Source organism: Schistocerca americana, chromosome 4 (assembly GCF_021461395.2).
Source record: "Schistocerca americana isolate TAMUIC-IGC-003095 chromosome 4, iqSchAmer2.1, whole genome shotgun sequence".
In the NCBI taxonomy this organism is placed as follows: Eukaryota; Metazoa; Arthropoda; class Insecta; order Orthoptera; family Acrididae; genus Schistocerca; species Schistocerca americana.
In genome coordinates, this window is record NC_060122.1 from 569,028,455 (window position 1) to 569,046,760 (window position 18,306).

At 43.2% G+C, this 18,306-nt stretch overlaps 1 protein-coding gene across 3 annotated transcripts in view; it reads left to right on the forward strand.

The window, feature by feature from the left end:
• Nucleotides 1–17,721, forward strand: part of LOC124612886 (protein D3-like) — a 71,491-nt gene extending 53,770 nt beyond the window's left edge. For all 3 annotated transcript variants that reach the window (XM_047141335.1, XM_047141336.1, XM_047141337.1), the window contains exon 6: nucleotides 17,301–17,721. In XM_047141335.1, the coding sequence (XP_046997291.1) occupies nucleotides 17,301–17,442 (142 nt within the window). In that variant the 3' untranslated portion in view covers nucleotides 17,443–17,721. The remainder of the gene's footprint in view (nucleotides 1–17,300) is intronic.
• Nucleotides 17,722–18,306: the final 585 nt, after the last annotated feature.

The following is an 18,306-nucleotide window of genomic DNA, read 5'->3' on the forward strand; positions in this document are numbered from 1 at the left end:
TGTGTGTTTTTGCGGAAGTTTTAATTTAAGCTTTCCTTTTGCTGTTTTCTGTTGCTACATCAGACTGGTTGACAAGTGCCTTGATAGAAGCTTTCAACCCACTCACTGATTCTATGTAGTAGGATTCTTGGGTACTCAGCAACTCCTTATGTTAAATTATAACACTGGTAGTTATATATTTTGCACAACAATCTTTTTTATCAACCTCCCCCCCCCCCCCCCCCCCCCACCCCCCCTTCAGATGCACGAATTTCTACTAACTTTTGCCTATCATGTTTCCACATTTCTTTTTTTGAACCAGGAGTCTAGCAATCTGTGAATCCTCAGTGTTTTCTGAATTTCATTAATAAACAGTGGTGGGTCTTTTCTGCATTAATCCAATCTACTCTCTTTCATACATAAAAGTTCTCCTTGCCTTCTTGATGGATTTGTTAACTTTGATAACCATCATTGCTGTGATATTATGTTCACTAATCCCTGTCTCTGTACTGACACTGTTGATAAGGCCAGTCCTGTTGGTAGTTGCAACGTGTAGGATATTTCCTTTGTATGGTGTGTCAAACTAGCTGCTCTAGAAAGGTTTTGGAAAATGTATTTAGAACTACTTCATGAGACTACCTTTCCAAATCACCTCCATGAACCTGTGATTCCAATCTCCACAAAATTTTTGAGTTTTTTCATTCATGCCGAAAATATTTAATGTTCTACTAATGGTACCACCTACAGCTTGGAAATCATGTATTTTATTTTCAGTATCAGGGTGAAAATCAAAACTTACAGCCCAGCCTAAATAAGAGATGTGAGACGCTTGTTCTAAAACTGAATTATCCAAAACAATTGCCATTATTTTTATTTTGTTACTAGAAATTTTAAGGTTGTACTTCTTACAAATTTTGTTCAGCTGGTACACTGATCTTTGGAGGTCATTTTCATTCTTTTGAATAATAATAATAATAATAATAATAATAATAATAATAATAATGACATCATCAAAGAAAAGTACAGTCAGGTATTTCTCATTTGTTATCTTAATTCCTTTGTTTACATTACATTTCCACTAGTCAACATCCTTATCAAACATGTTGGTTAGCCCGCATCTCGTGGTCGTGCGGTAGCGTTCTCGCTTCCCACGCCCGGGTTCCCGGGTTCGATTCCCGGCGGGGTCAGGGATTTTCTCTGCCTCGTGATGGCTGGGTGTTGTGTGCTGTCCTTAGGTTAGTTAGGTTTAAGTAGTTCTAAGTTCTAGGGGACTGATGACCATAGATGTTAAGTCCCATGGTGCTCGGAGCCAGCCAGCCATGTTGGTTAATAATTATTTCTTCCAATCAATTTCTACTTGTGTTTATTACAATGCGTGTAGTTTTGTAAATAGCTGTCACCACCTCTATTAGGCAATTGGGATACCTACGTTCAAATATAATCTTCCGTAGGCTATCGCGGCTCACATGGTCAAAGATGTTCTCAAGGTCGATGAAGGCCGTATGGGTTTCTATTTTAAGTTCTCTGTGTTTTTCGATGATGTTTTTAATTACAAACACATTGTCTGCGCCTGAACGTCGTCGTCTAGATCTGTTTTGTTCTTCAGAAATATTCTTCTGTAATATTCTTCATGCAGTTATTGATCTTTGTGTATAGTTTGTAGCCAGTGTTTAGAAGACTTATGCCATGATATTTTTACAGTTATAATGTTTCCCTTTTTTTGAAAGAGAGATCACTTATGCTGTTTACGAAGGGTCCGGGATCTTGCAATTCGACCAACATTCATTTATTAATTGAAAGTCTTTTTATCTAGCAGTAGTCCTCCATATTTAATTAGCTCTGCATTTGTTCCATCTGTTCAAATAGATTTACTGTTTTTCATGCCTTTCAAATGCTGTTGTAGTTCATCCATAGTAATTGGATCCACTGTTTCATTGTGCATACTTTGTCAAGTACTATCTTCGGCCATCTGTGCACACCACAAATCTGTATAATGATTTAGCCAATGTTCAGTGAGCTGCCATACTTTTCTTCCTTGTTGAGGGCTTTCATGACCTTGTAGGCACATTGCTGTCTGCCATGTACATTGTGTTCTAAGACGCTTATGAATGAGTCCCATGACTCTTTGTGTGCTTTTCACTCTCTTTGTTTCACAGCATTCCTTTTTGTTTTGTATGTTTCCCAGGTTTCTGATGCTTTTGTCAGCAGAAAATTCAAATAAACTATTTTTTTCTGTACTGGCTTCTTTAATTTCTGTGTTCCAAATTGAGTCATTTTTTCCCATTTGTTTTCTTCCTTTTACCAAGTGCTTCTGAGGCTGCTTCAGTGATGCAGGTTTTGATATTATTTGATTTTATATCTATGGCCATTTTGACTGGTAGTGAAGCAAGCTTTTCTTGGAGTCTGTACTGATAAAGTTTCATAATACTATATTGAAACAGGAGATGGACTTCAAACCACCCTTGTTGTTGCTTCTTTTGTAGCTCTTTTGTCTTCTTCCACTTTGATAGTAACCTTATCTTACTGTCTAGAAGGAAGTGGTCACTACCTATGTCACTCCCTCTACAAACACGTATATCTTGCATAAGATTCTTCATTTTTTCATTAATTACTATGTAATCAATCACAGACCTTAATCCTCATACACTCCACTTAAACTTGTGATTGTATTTCTTTCTGCAAAATGTTTTGGTAATTTTAAAATTGTTGGAGGAGGCAAATTGGTTTAGTTCATGATCATTATTATTAAGGGCCTTTTCTCCAAGTCTAGTATTCCTGGTATAGATATATTTCCAACTCTTGAATTAAAATCACCAGTGATGACAACATGGTCTGTCTTGTTGATTGTATTCACATCTTTCTGAAGATCATCATAAAATGTATCAGAATTATCATTGCCTTCAATAAGGCAGTGGCCCCTGGCAGGGTCCGGTTCTCAGTTCTAAGTATAATTTGAGCACAAGAGCTTTCCTGGAGGGCAGTAAATTCAGGAACTGTGGTATGAATGCTCTGGCAGTTTACTGTTAAAATTTTGACATCTGAAGTGTCCTGACTTTGTAAGTGATATGATTTCACTCTTTGCTTATTGACTGGTGAGCATTCATCAGGCTTAAACTATCGCACGGCTTAAAAAGCTTCCGTGTGCTCTCCACAAGTACTCTGGTTCTGTGAGTAGTGAAACCCTGACACATCAAAATGAGCACTACAATACTCCATCTTATAATACTAGTCCAGAAATCTGCAGCCAAGACCATTACAAAATTGACAAGGTGTCTGGTTGGGACCCTCCACAAGTCTTCAGTCCAGAGGACACTAATCAGTTACGTGCATGATACTGCAAATTGTGAGCTTGCATGCACCCTGCAAGCGTGGCTGGCAATATTCATGACTTCTACCAGCCACCTGAACGAAATGAGGGTGGCCGCAGGATCCAAGTGACAGGTGTCATTGATGCCGATGTGAGCCACAACTTGTTGATGACTGCACCATGAACCCTCAATATCCACAGGCAGGGCCTCCTCCATGCTCCTCTACAGGTCCGGGGGTTAGATAAGGCCTGAGGTATTCCTGCCTGTCGTAAGAGGCGCTAAAACGTGTCTCACATTTCGGCCTTTATGTGATGGTCCTTTGTCAGGTTTGACCTCCATCTTTCTAAATGTTCCCGAAGAGTGAGCCAATTCGGGAAGGGCGGCTTACATGGTGCATCTTGTCCATCATGCATTCAGATCTTTAGCCCACTTTCTTGTTCTTGCATTGCAGTCATATTCATTCTCCATGTCTTGGGTGAGGACACCTTCCTGGGTGCGTTTTCCACCATGCAGCATGCAGTGTTGCTTTCTGCACCGACGATGACCACGGACTTCTTAGCACCTTATATCAGCATGGTAGCCAGTCTGTTGTGGTGGGGCCACCATGTACCCTGTTGGTTGTAGCCCCCTGGCAACACAGGGATTACTCTGCTGGTGCCTCTGCCGTTAACTCCCCACGTATGCCATGGAGTAGATGCCCATCTCCCTGGGGCATAAGGACTCCCAGCAATGGCCATCCTGCCAGGTGGCCCTTGCTGAGGCTGGGTGGCGCCCATGGGGAGGGCCCCTGGTCGGAGTGCGTGGCATCAGGGCGGATGACGTGCCGTGAAGTGTAGTACATCATTTCTTGCTGGTGGTCCGCCACCAGCAGTCTCTAAGCAGGCAAAGTCTAACGTCAGTGCTAAGAAATATGACCCCAAATTGTTCCCCTCCTTGGCCACACCATGGGAGGAACACCAGGCTAAGGATGGCAGTGAAGCTTATTTGCCCCAGTACCTCGTATGTATGAGAGTTGATGGGGAATCTTTCATGCCCATGAAGCCTCAGTTTTTTGTGGACCATTTGGAGGACAAGTTTGAGGAGGTGTAGGGCTTGTATAAAATGCACTCTGGATCAGTCTTCATAAAAACAGCATCCTGTGCCCAGTCACAGGCATTACTCGCTTGTGACAAGTTGGGGGATGTTTCTGTTACCATCACACCCCATTAGAGCTTAAATATGATCCAGGGTATTAAATTCCACAGGGACATTCTTTTGCAGTCTGATGATGAGCTGTGTGCCAATTTAGAGCAGCGAGGTGTTCATTTCATCTGCCACGTCCATCGTGGTCCGAGGGATAATCAGATTGCCATCGGTGACTTCATCTTGGACTTAGAGGGTGACACATTGCCCGAGAAGGTCAAGGTGATGGTCTACTGCTGTGATGTCAAGTCATATATCCCTCCCCCAATGCAGTGCTTTAAGTGCTGGAAGTTCGGCCATATGTCGTCCCGCTGTACTTGTGGCATCACATTTTGAGATTGTGGACGTCCATCACATCCCAATACCCCATCCTATGGCTATGACATCCTCTTACGCTGCCGCTACGAGAACAGTTGTCGCCCCCATCAGTTCCTCGCATTCCTGTTGCCTCTCAATTCGACTAAATACCTAGGAATTACAATTACGAGCAAGTTAAACTGGAAAGACCACATGTATAATATTGAAGGGAAGGTGAAATAAAGACTGCGCTTTGTTGGCAGACACTTAGTAGATGAGGCAAACCCACTAAAGAGACAGTCTATATTACACTTGTATGTCCTCTTCTGGAATATTACTGTGTGGTATGGGGCTATCTCTGCCAACACCCAGATACTTCACAGATACACATGCGACATGTAGAACGTGTAGACGAGCATTGTCCTGTTAAAAATGGCACCACTTAATTGTCGCATCAGACATAACACAATAAGACGTAGGATGACTGAATCAGTGAAGTCCTCCCAACCAGGGAAACCCAAGGAGCAGTGAGAGAAATCCCAAAAGAAGGTTCCCAAGACTAAGGGAATTGTGGTGGCACCCACACCACTGCTACTTACAAGCTCTGTGTCCGCGGATGAGGTGGAGATTCTGGTGTCTGCTGAGGACGTAGATCTCGCCAGACCCTCAGACACATTGGATATAGACTGCTCAGGCAAACGTTGGTGGCAGCAGGTGACCCTGTGGCGTAAACTGCCTCATTGAATGTTCCATGCCTTTCCAGTCTCACGATGACGTCATTTTCCAGTGAAATTGCGGCAGCTTTTTCCACCACCTGGATGAGCTACAGCAACTGTTAAGCTTTACACCTGTTTTGTGTATTGCCCTCCAGGAAACCTGGTTCCTGGCTATGTGCACCCCTGCCCTCCGCAGCTATAAGGGATACTACAGGAACCGTAGCGCTATAATTGAGTGTCAGGTGGAGTTTGCGTTTATGTCCTAAACTCAGCCTATAGTGAAACTGTGTTCCTTCAAACCCCTCTTGAAGCCGGTGGCTGTCAGAATAAGGACGACACAGGAAATAATTGACTGCAATATATGTCTTCCTCCAGACGGTGCAGTATCCCTGAATGTATTAACTGCAGTGATTGATCAACTCCCTGAACCTTTTCAACTTTTGGGAGATTTTAACACCCATAACCCCTTGTGGCGTGGTATTGTGCTTACTGGCAGAGGCAGAGATGTCGAAACTTTACTGTCTCAGTTCGACCTCTGCCTCTTAAATACTGGGGTCAACACACATTTCAGTGTGGCTTCATGGTAGTTACTTGGCCATTGATTTATCAATTTACAGTCTGGGGCTTCTCCCATCTATCCACTAGAGAGCACATGAAGATCTGTGTGTGTAGTGACCACTTCCGCTCACTGCCCCCGGCATAAGGCCCACGGACACCTATCCAGACGGGCTTTAAACAAGGGGACTGGGAGACTTTCACCTCTGCTGTCACCATTGAATCCCCCCCCCCCTCCCGCCCCGTGCCCCCCTCCCCATTTCCCCCCCACACACAGTAATGTACGTGATGGTTGAGCAGGTGACTATAACAATCGTTTCTGTGGCATAAAACATTATCCCTCACTCTTTAGGGTGCCCCCAGCAAAAGGCAGTCCCTAGGTGGTTGCCGGAAGTCGCTGAAGCAATTAAGGATTGTCGGCAAGCTCTACAGCAGCATAAGCGGCACCCTTCCATGGAGCACCTCATAGCTTTCAAACAGCTCTGTGCCTGCGCTCGCCAAATTATCAAACCGTGGAAGCAGGAGTGTTGGGGAGAGATAAGTCTTGACTATTGGGTGCCATACGTCACCTTCCCAAGTCTGGGCAAAGATGAAACGTGTTTTCAGGTACCAGACCCCAACAGGTGTTCCCGGTGTAACCATAAATGGTGTGTTATCTACTGACACAAACGCGATTGCTGAGCAGTATGCTGGAGACTCTGCATCGGAGAATTACCCCCAGCCTTTCACATTCTCAAATGGCGTCTGGAAAGGAAAGTTCTCTCCTTCACTACACACCACAGTAAATCCTATAACGCCCCATTTATGGAGTGGGAGCTCCTCAGTGCCCTTGCACACTGCCCCGACACAGCTCCTGGGCCAGATTGGATCCACAGTCAGATGATTAAGCATCTCTCTTCTGACCACAAGTGACATCTCCTCATCATTTTCAACCGGATCTAGTGCGATGGCTTCTTTCCATCGCAATGGCAGGAGAGCACCATCATTCCAGTGCTCTAACCTGGTAAAAACCTACTTGATGTGGATAGCTATTGGCCCTTCAGCCTCGCCAACATTCTTTGCAAGCTGTTGGAATGTATGGTGTGTTGGCGGTTGGGTTGGGTCCTGGAGTCACATGACCTTCTGGCTCCATGTCAGGGCGGCTTCTGCCAGGGTCGCTCTGCCACTGTTAATCTTGTGTCCCTCGAGTCTGCCATCGTCATATCCTTGCCACATTATATATGAGTGGGGTTTCTGAGGCCCACTCCCGACTTTTATCCAAAATTTCCTGTCGCTTTGTACTTTCCGTGTGCAAGTTGGTGCCTCTCATAGTCCCCCCCCCCCCCCCCCCTCCCCCTATCCAGAAGAATGGGGTCTTGCAGAGCTCAGTATTGAGTGTCTCTGTACTTTTAGTGGCCATTAATGTTCTAGCAGCAGCTGTAGGGCCATCAGTCTCACCTTCTCTGTATGCAGACAACTCCTGCATTTCGTACTGCTCCACCAGTACTGGTGTTGCTGAGCGGCACCTACAGGGAGCCATCCTCAAGGTGCAGTCATGGGCACTTGCCCACGGTTTCCAGTTTTTGTCTGCAGAGTTGTGTGTTATACAGTTCTGTCAGTGTCCTACCGCTCATCCAGAACCAGAACTTTACCTTAATGAGGATCCACTCACTGTAGTGGAGACATATCAATTCTCAGAACTGGTTTTAGATGCCCGGTTGACTTGGCTTCTTCACCTCCGTCAGCTTAAGTGGAAGTGCTGGCAGCTCCTCAATGCCCTCCGCTACCTGAGCAACACTAACTGGGGTGCAGATCTCTCTATGCTGCTGCAGCTCTACAGAGCCCTTGTTCAATCCCGCCTTGACTATGGGAGTCTGGTTTACGGCGTTCGGTGTTGCCTTCAGCATTGCGTTTTCTTGACCCAGTGCCCCACTGTGGCATTCGCCTAGCGACACGAGCTTTTAGGACGAGTCCGGTGACCAGCGTCCTTGTGGAGGCTGGAGTCCCTCCATTGCAGGTTAGGCTTGCATAACTACTGGCCAGTTACGTTGCACATGTTCGTAGTTCTCCTGCCCATCCGAATCACCATCTTCTTTTCCCACCCACGGCAGTTCATCTCCAACATTGGCGGCCCAGGTCAGGGCTTCCAGTTGTAGTTCGTGTCCAATCCCTTCTTCCAAACCAGAGTCTTTGCCTTTACCACCTATACTTGAGGTCCATTCATGAACACGTCCATTCACATACACGTCCATTGTGTACACCTAGGCTGTGGCTTCACCTGGACCTTTCACATGGCCCTAAGGACTCGGTTAACCCCGCAGCTCTCCGCTGCCGCTTCCTCTCGATTCTTGACATGTACCGACAGCTCAATGGCTGATGCTCACATCAGCTTTGCGTATGTCCATGGAGGACATATTGATCAACATTCCTTGCCCGATGGCTGCAGTGTTTTCACTGCCGAGCTGGTGGCTCTCTCTCGTGCTCTTGAGCACATCCGTTCACGCCCTGGGGAGTCGTTTCTTCTGTGTACTGATTCCTCGAGCAGCCTACAAGCTATCGACCAGTGCTACCCTCGTCGTCCTTTGGTAGCGACCATCCAGGAATCCATCTATGCCCTGGAACGGTCCAGTCATTCAGTGGTGTTTGTCTGGATCCCAGGTCATGTTGGAATCCCAGGCAATGAAGTTGCCGACAGGCTGCCAAACAGGCTACGTGGAAACTGCTTATGGAGATCAGCGTCTCTGCAACTGACCTGTGTTCAGTACTACACCGCAAGGTTTTGTGGCTTCGGGAGACAAAATGACATAACCTCAGTATACACAACAAACTGCGTTCCATTAAGGAGACTACGAATGTGGGCAGTCCCCCATGTGGGCGTCTTGTAGGGATTCTGTGGTTCTCTGCCCTCTCCACATTGGCCACACTTGGCTGACACTCAGCTACCTCCTGCACTGTGATGACCCACCTCAGTGTCGGTGTGGTGCCTGGCTGACAGTGGCCCATATCTTAGTGAGCTGTCCTTCTTTGGCTGCCCTGTGACGGACTCTTCAGTTACTGAACTCGTTGTCATTAATTTTAGCTGACAATGCCTTATCGGCTAATTTAGTTACACGTTTTGTATGTGAAGGTGGGTTTTATCATTCTATACAGGTTTCAGTGCATGTCCTTTGTCCCTTTGTGTTCTCCACTCTAATGCTTTTAGGGTGGATGTTTTAATGTTTCACAGAGTGGCTGGCTCTTCCTTTTTAGTCTTGTGGTTGGCCAGCCATGGTCATCTGCTCTCTTGTTTTTACCCCTTCTACCTGTTTCTTGCTTCTTTTTGAGGTTTTCTTTTCCTGTTTTGTCCATGGTAATGTTGGTTGTCCTTCTGTCATTTTTCTAGTTCTTCCTTTCTCCTGTTATTGTGTTGTACATCTCCTTTTTCTTCTTTCCTTTGTGTAATTATTTTACTGGGAACAAGGGACCAATGACCTTGCAGTTTGGTCCCTTCCTGTCCCTCTTTTAAAAACAACCTCCTCCATGTCTGGAATTGAGGTCCCTTGACAGACATAACAAGTACACATTAGACTTCTTACTAGCTCTCAGCACTATTTCCTTAAGGGGCTCCACAACATGCCTAGCATTGTAGCTTGAGATATATAACAAACCTCTTGCCCTGTGTTCCTGCTCAGATCCTGCTGAAGGGATATCCACTTGTCCAGTCACAGACTGATTGAGCAGGGCCATACAGCCAGTCCCCTTATTGATTTTAAGCCTCAAGTGACATGAATGCATTACAACCTGCTAGTCATCATTCAATGTGTGTGCGGTTGTCCTGCATCGGAGTAACTTGGCAGCACAACCCGTATATGAAATAAGTGACGCCAGATGTGCCCCAGTCTCTTGTCACCACTATATCCCAAGGCAGCAGCCTGCTGACTACAGCCAACAGTGCCTTCATCTGTTCATGAACTGGGATCAGCTCCTGTTGCATTCCACACAGTGTGTACTCTCACTTTCCATGCTACTGCTAAAATCTTATTTTATAAAAATATGAAAATGAGCATTTGTGTCATTTAGGCAAGGACTGGAACTATCACCCATGATAAGAATACAAACACAAGATACTAGAAGAATACTGAACCTTTCACTGACACCAGTTCACTCCATGCCGGCAGACAGAAACAATCTTTTCTCCTGCTGGTTCTTGAACAGAGATTGGTGCCTTTAGCAACGGAACATAATGGATATTGGCCTACCAAAAATGTATTTGTTGTATTGAAGTTAGTACCTAGCAGTGGACAAAAAAAAAAAAAAAACACACAGACAGACACACAGAGAGAGAGAGGGAGGGAGAGAGAGAGAGAGAGAGAGAGAGAGTGAGTCTAGAAATAGCTAATCACCCCAAGGAATACTTCAAGGCCTAACCAGAGTGCAAAGGATGAAATATAGTAATGACAGATGGGCTCACCTCGTGGAAAAAGTTCTCACATGTAGGTGTGTGATACTGATGGAGATGGACTGAAAGGACTCCATACTTATCTTTTAACAAGATTATGCTGAGAGATTTACAGCTTTGCCATTCAAATTTGTCTGAGTGACTCCCCCTACCACTTGGCTGCAGATATCATCTCAAGTGGCAGTGACCTGATTCTTATCTTGCCCAGGTCAAGGAGAAGCATGTTTCACAGTTGACAAGATGTGGCCATGTGGTGCTGAAAGCAGTGAATGTGCATTGTGTGTTGTAGCCCTGGCACCGGGCTGTATGGAATCTTGCCATCTCTGTATCTGAAAACAAAAATTGGTTCCTCTTTTACCTCACCAATACTTTTGAAGCACTTTTCCCAACCCTTATTTGCAGCAGGAACATTAGTGTCAATGTCACACTTCAATTTAGTGAGATGATTAGATGTCAGTGCAGTTTACAATTAATGTTTAATGGTATGCCATGGGGAATCCATTTTAAATAAATTATGTTCCATGGGCTTGTTGTATGCACTTAGTCATTCCTCCAGTTGGTAGTACCAAACTAATTTGTATATTTCTGCTGTAACTTTCGGAAGAGTGGATGGCAGCTGCAGTCTCCAGCATCCGGTTTGGAAACAGTTCTAAGAGATAGAAAGACACTGCTATTGCAGGAGTCCTTTCTTATTTGTGTGGTGGTTTGGAACTGCATGCACATGATTTTTTTTTTGTTTACAAGATTATCTTTTCCTCCTTTGCAGTGTCCAGTTTCTCCCTGTTCAAGCTACAGAACTTTGGGTTGTAGGTGTTACAAAGGAGTCAAGAATTCCTGCTTGCTCCTTATGCAGTAGCTTAGTCATTTTCTTAATTGCGTATGTTGACTGTCTGACTGATATTTTTGTTGTTGAATGCATTTAATTTCACCTTCCACATCAGCAAATCAGCAAGTTGATGTCTTCATAAGGTTTTCTTTGAGCATATCTTTGGTCCAAATACTTCTTGGAGATCTTATCATTAAAACGAAACCGAGCGAGGTGGCGCAGTGGTTAGCACACTGGACTCTCATTTGGGAGGACGACGGTTCAATCCCGTGTCCGGCCATCCTGATTTAGGTTTTCCGTGATTTCCCTAGATCACTCCAGGCAAATGCCAGGATGGTTCCTTTGAAAGGGCACGGCCGACTTCCTTCCCCATCCTTCCCTAATCCGAGCTTGTGCTCCGTCTCTAATGCCCTCGTTGTCGATTGGACGTTAAACACCAATATCCTCCTCCTCCTCCTTATCATTAAAACGAAAGTGGTTTCAAATATGCCTATTTGAACATTTACATTCAACTTTCTTGTTAATCGTTGCAATTTTTTGAAGTCAAAGTTTCATTGAGGATGTAGGCTTTTGTGCAAAACCTTAATTCCATAAGCTTTGAGGTTCATTTCTAAGCCACTACCATTCCTTATTGAATTTCATTGCTGTCTCTTTTTGGCATACAAAACAGTTGGTTATCCTATTTAAAACTTTGCCATGGTTGAAATAAGGCACAGATAGTGATACTGACAGTGAGTATTTCGGCTCAAATTATCATCTCTTTCTGCCAAGATTTCTTATGAGTGCTTCTCTGCTTGTGAGGAAGTTTTTGTGTGGAACATTATATCCAGACACACAGTGATATAATTCTAATATAATTAATTACAGCTCGAAAGAGAAAACATAGAATCCACCGTGTGATATGGTTGTTGAACAGTTAAAAGGCACAAGTTGATAGGCACATAAATAAGAATTTGAACAGTTTAATGAATGTAGCTCAGGAACTTGCTGTTCCCCCCAAAGAGTAGATCTCTCTCTCTCTCTCTCTCTCTCTCTCTCTCTCTCTCTCTCCTGCCCCCCTCTCTCCCCCTCCCTCCCTCCCGTGCTTTAGCAGTTAGCCTGTGTCAAAACCTTGGCTAGGTCTTTATTGCATCAGGAGAGAGTTTGATCATCATTGTAATTGCCCAGCTTGTGGAGGAGGGAAACAAATGTGTACAGATGAAACATTTTGCTGTGAAATAGTTGATAGCAGCTACTGAAAAGGAATTGTTAATGGCTTCCTTCCAGGAATGGGCTTATTGAGCAAAGGAAGATAGGTTAAATGGATTAAAGTTTTTATGACTGTGAAGTAACAGTGTTTTAGACAAAAAAGAGAGATCAGTGGAACAGAAACAGATGAGGAGTTTAGGATTCTTAGGGGTGGTATTCCATTACACACAGAAGCTGTGAAATAATGTGGCCCATCAATATGAAACTTAGGCTCCTTCCAACCTCTTGCGATGTAAGTCACATCCATGTGAAGGAATGAGGTTCCTATGAATACACAGTACATCTTGTTACAGTTGTGTGCTGGTATGGAGCAAGAACACGGGGCTCACATTTGGAAATTTTACAGGTCAAATTCCCATCTGGACATACAATTTTGGTTCCCCTAAATCAAGTAAAACAAATGCCAGAATGGTTTCTTTGGAGGTAGCTGATTTTCTGCCTCATCATTCCCCAATCAGAGCTTGTGCTCTGCCTCTGTTGACATTGTCAGTGTGACCTTAAACCATAATCTTTGTTTTTTATTTCTGTCTCTATAAGTCTAAGGTTAAGGGAGGTACCACAGTTTGTTCTAAAACATGGGATGCTGATTATCAAACTTCCATAATCCTGAATAAACTTAGAATAGTCAAGGAAACTGTAGTTACAGAACTTCCATTTCCTTGGGGCCTGTCACATAGTCCAGCTTATGCATTAGCCACTCAGTGCTCACTCATACTTCATTTTCTGGTGTATAGAACAAGATCTGTGAGAATGCAGTACTCACTCAGTTATGTCAAATATCTTCAAGGTGTGTACTAACGTGCTTTATCTAAGGCGGGAGTTAAACATCTGTCTGTCCGTAATACCAGCAGCTGATGAAACAGCTGTCAAATAAGGCTCCTTGGTAACATACTATTGCTACCATGTGAGACTGGTGTAATCCTTCAGATGGAAACTGGACCACAGTTCATTATAAACTATTAACAGAAATAATTATAATGATCCACCCGTTTCATTCACAATACTGCTGTAAGTAGTTTCCGCAAGTGGGCCTCATATTTGTTTATTCCAGCCATGATTGCCTCTTTCTAGAGCATGTGAACCTGTTTACATCAGTTATCTTGATTAGATGCAAAATCATTTGTTGAAACATTTAAATAGCAGATTATATAGACAGTTATAATATTAATTTTGATGAAAGAGTTCACAATGTACATTGCCGTTTGCGAAAAGTGCTACACAGAGAAGGAATTACCAGAATAGTGCCACACTTGGTGGAAGTGGCAATGGATGTGCAAGCAATATGTGATAAGTTTTGCAGCAAGATGGGGTACACGAAGGCTGAGCAGAGCCCCCTCATTTCTGTCTGACAGGGTCGGTGTTGCGCCTAGTGTAGTCGGTGCAAAGCTGCCACACAAGGTGGAAACAATACAGTGAGTGCCAGTATGCCTTGTCGATGTAAGAGGTAGCCATATCGGCATGTGAGCGAGTTCGAAAGGGTCAGAATGATCGGTCTCCGGGGAACGGGGTTGTCATACCGTGACATTTCGGCTTGCACAGGGCATGCTCCTACGACAGTGATGAATGTGTGGAAGCAGTGGATAGAGGAAGGCTGTATGCAGTGACGAGTGGGAACTGGGCCACGGAATGTGACCACAGCACTGGGTGACCGTCATTTGTCCATATGGCTATTATGGACCGTACAGTGTCATCCACAGTGTTGGCTTGTCACTGGAGCACTGCTACAGGTGTGAACTTGTCTGCACCGACAGTTTGTCACCGTCTGCTGCAGGTTGGACAGGTTGCACACATGCCATTACATCGACTTCCATTGTCCAGAAACCACAAGCTCCTCTGACTGCAATGGGCACGTGAACACTGTCACTAGGGTGCTGAGTGGCAACATGTAATCTTCTCGGATGAGTCCCACTTCAATGTGTCCTACAGTGATTGCCGCATATGCGTCCGATGGTACCGTGGTGAGAGCGACGTGGAGGGCTGCATTGTGGAGCGGCATAGCAGACAAACACCAGGTGTGATGGTTTTGGGCGCCATTGGTTACAACTGATCTCGCCTCGTATATATTGTGGGCACTTTGAGCAGCAACCGATACCTGATAGAGGTTTTGGAGCCGGAGGTACTCCCCCTCGTTCAGGCACCTCCACAGGCCACATTTCAACAGAACAGTGCCCGGCCACATATTGCAAGGAATGTACAGGCCTTCTTTGAAGAGCAACGGGTACCATTGCTTCCCTGGCCTGCACGTTCGCCAGACATGTTGCTCGTTGAACATATCTGAGATATAGTTGGTCGGCACCTGGTGCATCACGGTCCTCCAGTAACTGGTGTCATGGATTTGTGGGCTCGTATACAAACTGCGTGGAGGGATATCCCTCAGGAATGTATTCAGAACCTTATTTAGTCAATGCCATGGCGTATATTATAGCAGCTCTGATTGCTGTGCATGGTGGCCACACAACGTACTGAATAGTAGGGCTCAAAAGACATGCACAGATTTGAAAAGGTAATCATTTGTTACTTGTCATGTACCTACCCTGTAGTATTAAATAAATTGAATTCATGCATTTCCTTCTTGGTGTTGCAATTTCCACAAAGGGTAGTGTATTTTCTGAAGAAATGTGTTTTGTTAGTAACTGAAGAAACTCTTCAAAATTGTTGACTGCATTTGGGACCATTCATTGCAGCAAAAACTTGGTAGCACAGTTTCTTAATGAGTACTTTTGCAGGACCCACCATCTTAAAATTCCTACATTGCATATGCAGAACAAAAAGTTTCCTGTTTTCTTTTGCCCTTTCCAATCCTATTTTTCTATGCATTGTATTCTCCCCGACACTTATTTTACGCGGATAAGGTCAAGAGAAAACAGCGATGAAAAACGGCTTTCGTTCTAGTTAGTCTTTTGTAAAATAGTCAACTAATTCTGCCTCCAAATTCAATGCCATGTCCAGTATTACATTAAGGAAAGCCTTCAATTCTTCTAATCAAACATCACTCCATGAGTGCCATGTTGAGTGTTTCATTAAATGAAAAGACATTTTGTACCTTTTCTTTAACCTACATTTTTGTAGCATTCACAGTTTCACTTGGAGAAGAGATGGAAATATTCAATTTTCTCCTCACAATGTTTCAAATGTACTACAAACTTTGGTATGTGTAAAATGATATGTTTAGGCCATAAATTTCATTTCTACCTAATATGCATCTATCTTCAATCAAGACTACATAAGGCATTTCAAACAAAATACTGAACTCCTGTGTGTTGCAACACACAGGATAGATGGTGATATAGAGACCGTGGTGAACGGATATGACATGAAAGAAAATATGAACAGAGTCAAGGGCTTCCTGAAATGACAATTATTCATGACCAGCCAATCACAGAAAACAGTTAACAATGCTAGTATGATTAAACAAACTCTGAACAAAAAATGAGTCCTTGGATACTACACTGACTTTAAAAGCAATTTCGTGACAATTTTGGATTTTGGTCAAACACCATGAGGAATGGTGAAACCTTGTTTCTTGTCAGAAAACTGAAACTTCATGAGATCCACCATCATGTAAAACTTTCAACTTTTTGGTACAGGCAGCGTCTCTTCGTCACTTTCCACTCCAGATTTTGATTCACTAGAACTTTATCCCTCATCCTGTGTCCTCAAGGAGCCACCTGGCAATACCATCACCTCTTGCACATTTTCTACTGGCCATTATCCTACAAGAAACTTGCAAATGTAACGTGTTTAGAGTTGTCGGGTCGGTATTCTTGCTAAGTGACGTCATGCACCTTGTGAAATCCAGCGAAGGAATGAATGGAAAACACAATAATGGAAAGGTAGGTGCTGTCATCTGACAACGGAGCTGTAGTGGAAAATAGTGACGACGTCAGACGTGGTCTGATAGTGAATCCAAATGGCTAAACAATAAGTGTAGGCCATGCTAAACTGCAAAGTTGAGTTAAAAAATAATGTTCAAAAAAATAATTGTTTATGATTTGGCAAATTGTATCAGTGGCTCTTCCTTTTAAGTTATGTGCCACTGTGAAAAAAATTCAAGTGTGTTGATAGATCACGATCGCTACTTTTCAATTCAAATTTTTTAAACTATTGCCACCACCACTGGCGCCACTGCCATATTATTATGCTTACGTACCCCAGCTGTCATGCAATTCTTGTACCAAAGAATCCACACTACTACTATTAAAAAGACTTGTCTAATTCCTTAAAGCTTGATGGACTACTAGTGCTACTTACCAGACCCAAACTTTGCACAGCTTAAGAGATAACAACTATATTGCCATGAATTTGCTTTTAAAGTCAGTGTACTATCCAAAGGACTCATTTTTTGTTCAGAGTTTGTTTAATCATGCTAGCATTGTTAAGTGTTTTCTGTGATTGGCTGGTCATGAATAATTGTCATTTCAGAAAGCCCTTGACTCTGTTCACAATTTCTTTCATGTCATATCCGCTCACCATGGTCTCTATATCACCATCTATCCCCATTTGTTGCAACACACAGGAGTTCAGTATTTAGTTTGAAATGCATCATGTAGTCTTGATTGAAGATAGATTTATATTAAGTAGAAATGAAATTTATGGCGTAAACATATCATTTTACACATACCAAAGCTTGTAGTACATTTGAAACATTGAGAGAAGAAAATTCAATCTCAGTTTCTACTACAAATTTAATATTGTAAACAATTGACTATTGGAAGTGTGTTATGCAATTGTACATCTGCATGTTATGAACAGTCTGTGATTTCTTTTTACAGGTCAGGTGAGCATCGTGGGAAATTTTCTATTCGAAATTTTGCTAAAAAACATGGCCTTGGCAACCCAATTGCTGGAAATTTGTACCAGGCTCAGTGGGATGACTATGTTCCCAAATTGTATGAACAGCTTAGTGGAAAATAAATGAATTGTGCTGCCTATCATTGGTGCATATTCTGAATGCAAAGCACATTGGGAATTTGTTGTTGTATAAATGGCATATATATGAACTATAAATATATGTGGTTAATTTACTGATCACACTTAAATGCAAAAGTAGTCATTGTTGTGGGGCTCTCTATTTTTCAGCATTAATTGTTGTTGTATGCAGTTTGGTATTCACAACTACCATTGACAACTCTGTATCTTTAATTACACATATTGTTATCTTGTCCATTACAATAAATTCAGTCTTGCATTCAATTATTGCTTTTTTAATCCTTTTTCTCTAACTGCTGGTTATCCTTTGTTGCTTCATTCATTTGGCTGTAACTAGACTTAAGTGTGTGTCATGGAAAATGTTTCTGTTGAACAGGACTTGACTTAAATTAATTTGAATCCTGCAATTAAATGTAAAATGTCACTGACGTCTACATAAATGACCCAAAAAGCTAATAATATTTAAAATTGTGGATCAAAAAGTGAAGAACCAAAAATGTCATCTACATCTACATTTATACTCCGCAAGCCACCCAACGGTGTGTGGCGGAGGGCACTTTACATGCCACTGTCATAACCTCCCTTTCCTGTTCCAGTCGTGTATGGTTTGTGGGAAGAACGACTGTCGGAAAGCCTCCGTGTGTGCTCGAATCTCTCTAATTTTACATTCGTGATCTCCTCGGGAGGTATAAGTAGGGGGAAGCAATATATTGGATACCTCATCCAGAAACGCACCCTCTCGAAACCTGGACAGCAAGCTGCACCGCGATACAAAGCGCCTCTCTTGTAGAGTCTGCCAGTTGAGTTTGCCAAACATCTCCGTGACACTATCACGCTTACCAAATAACC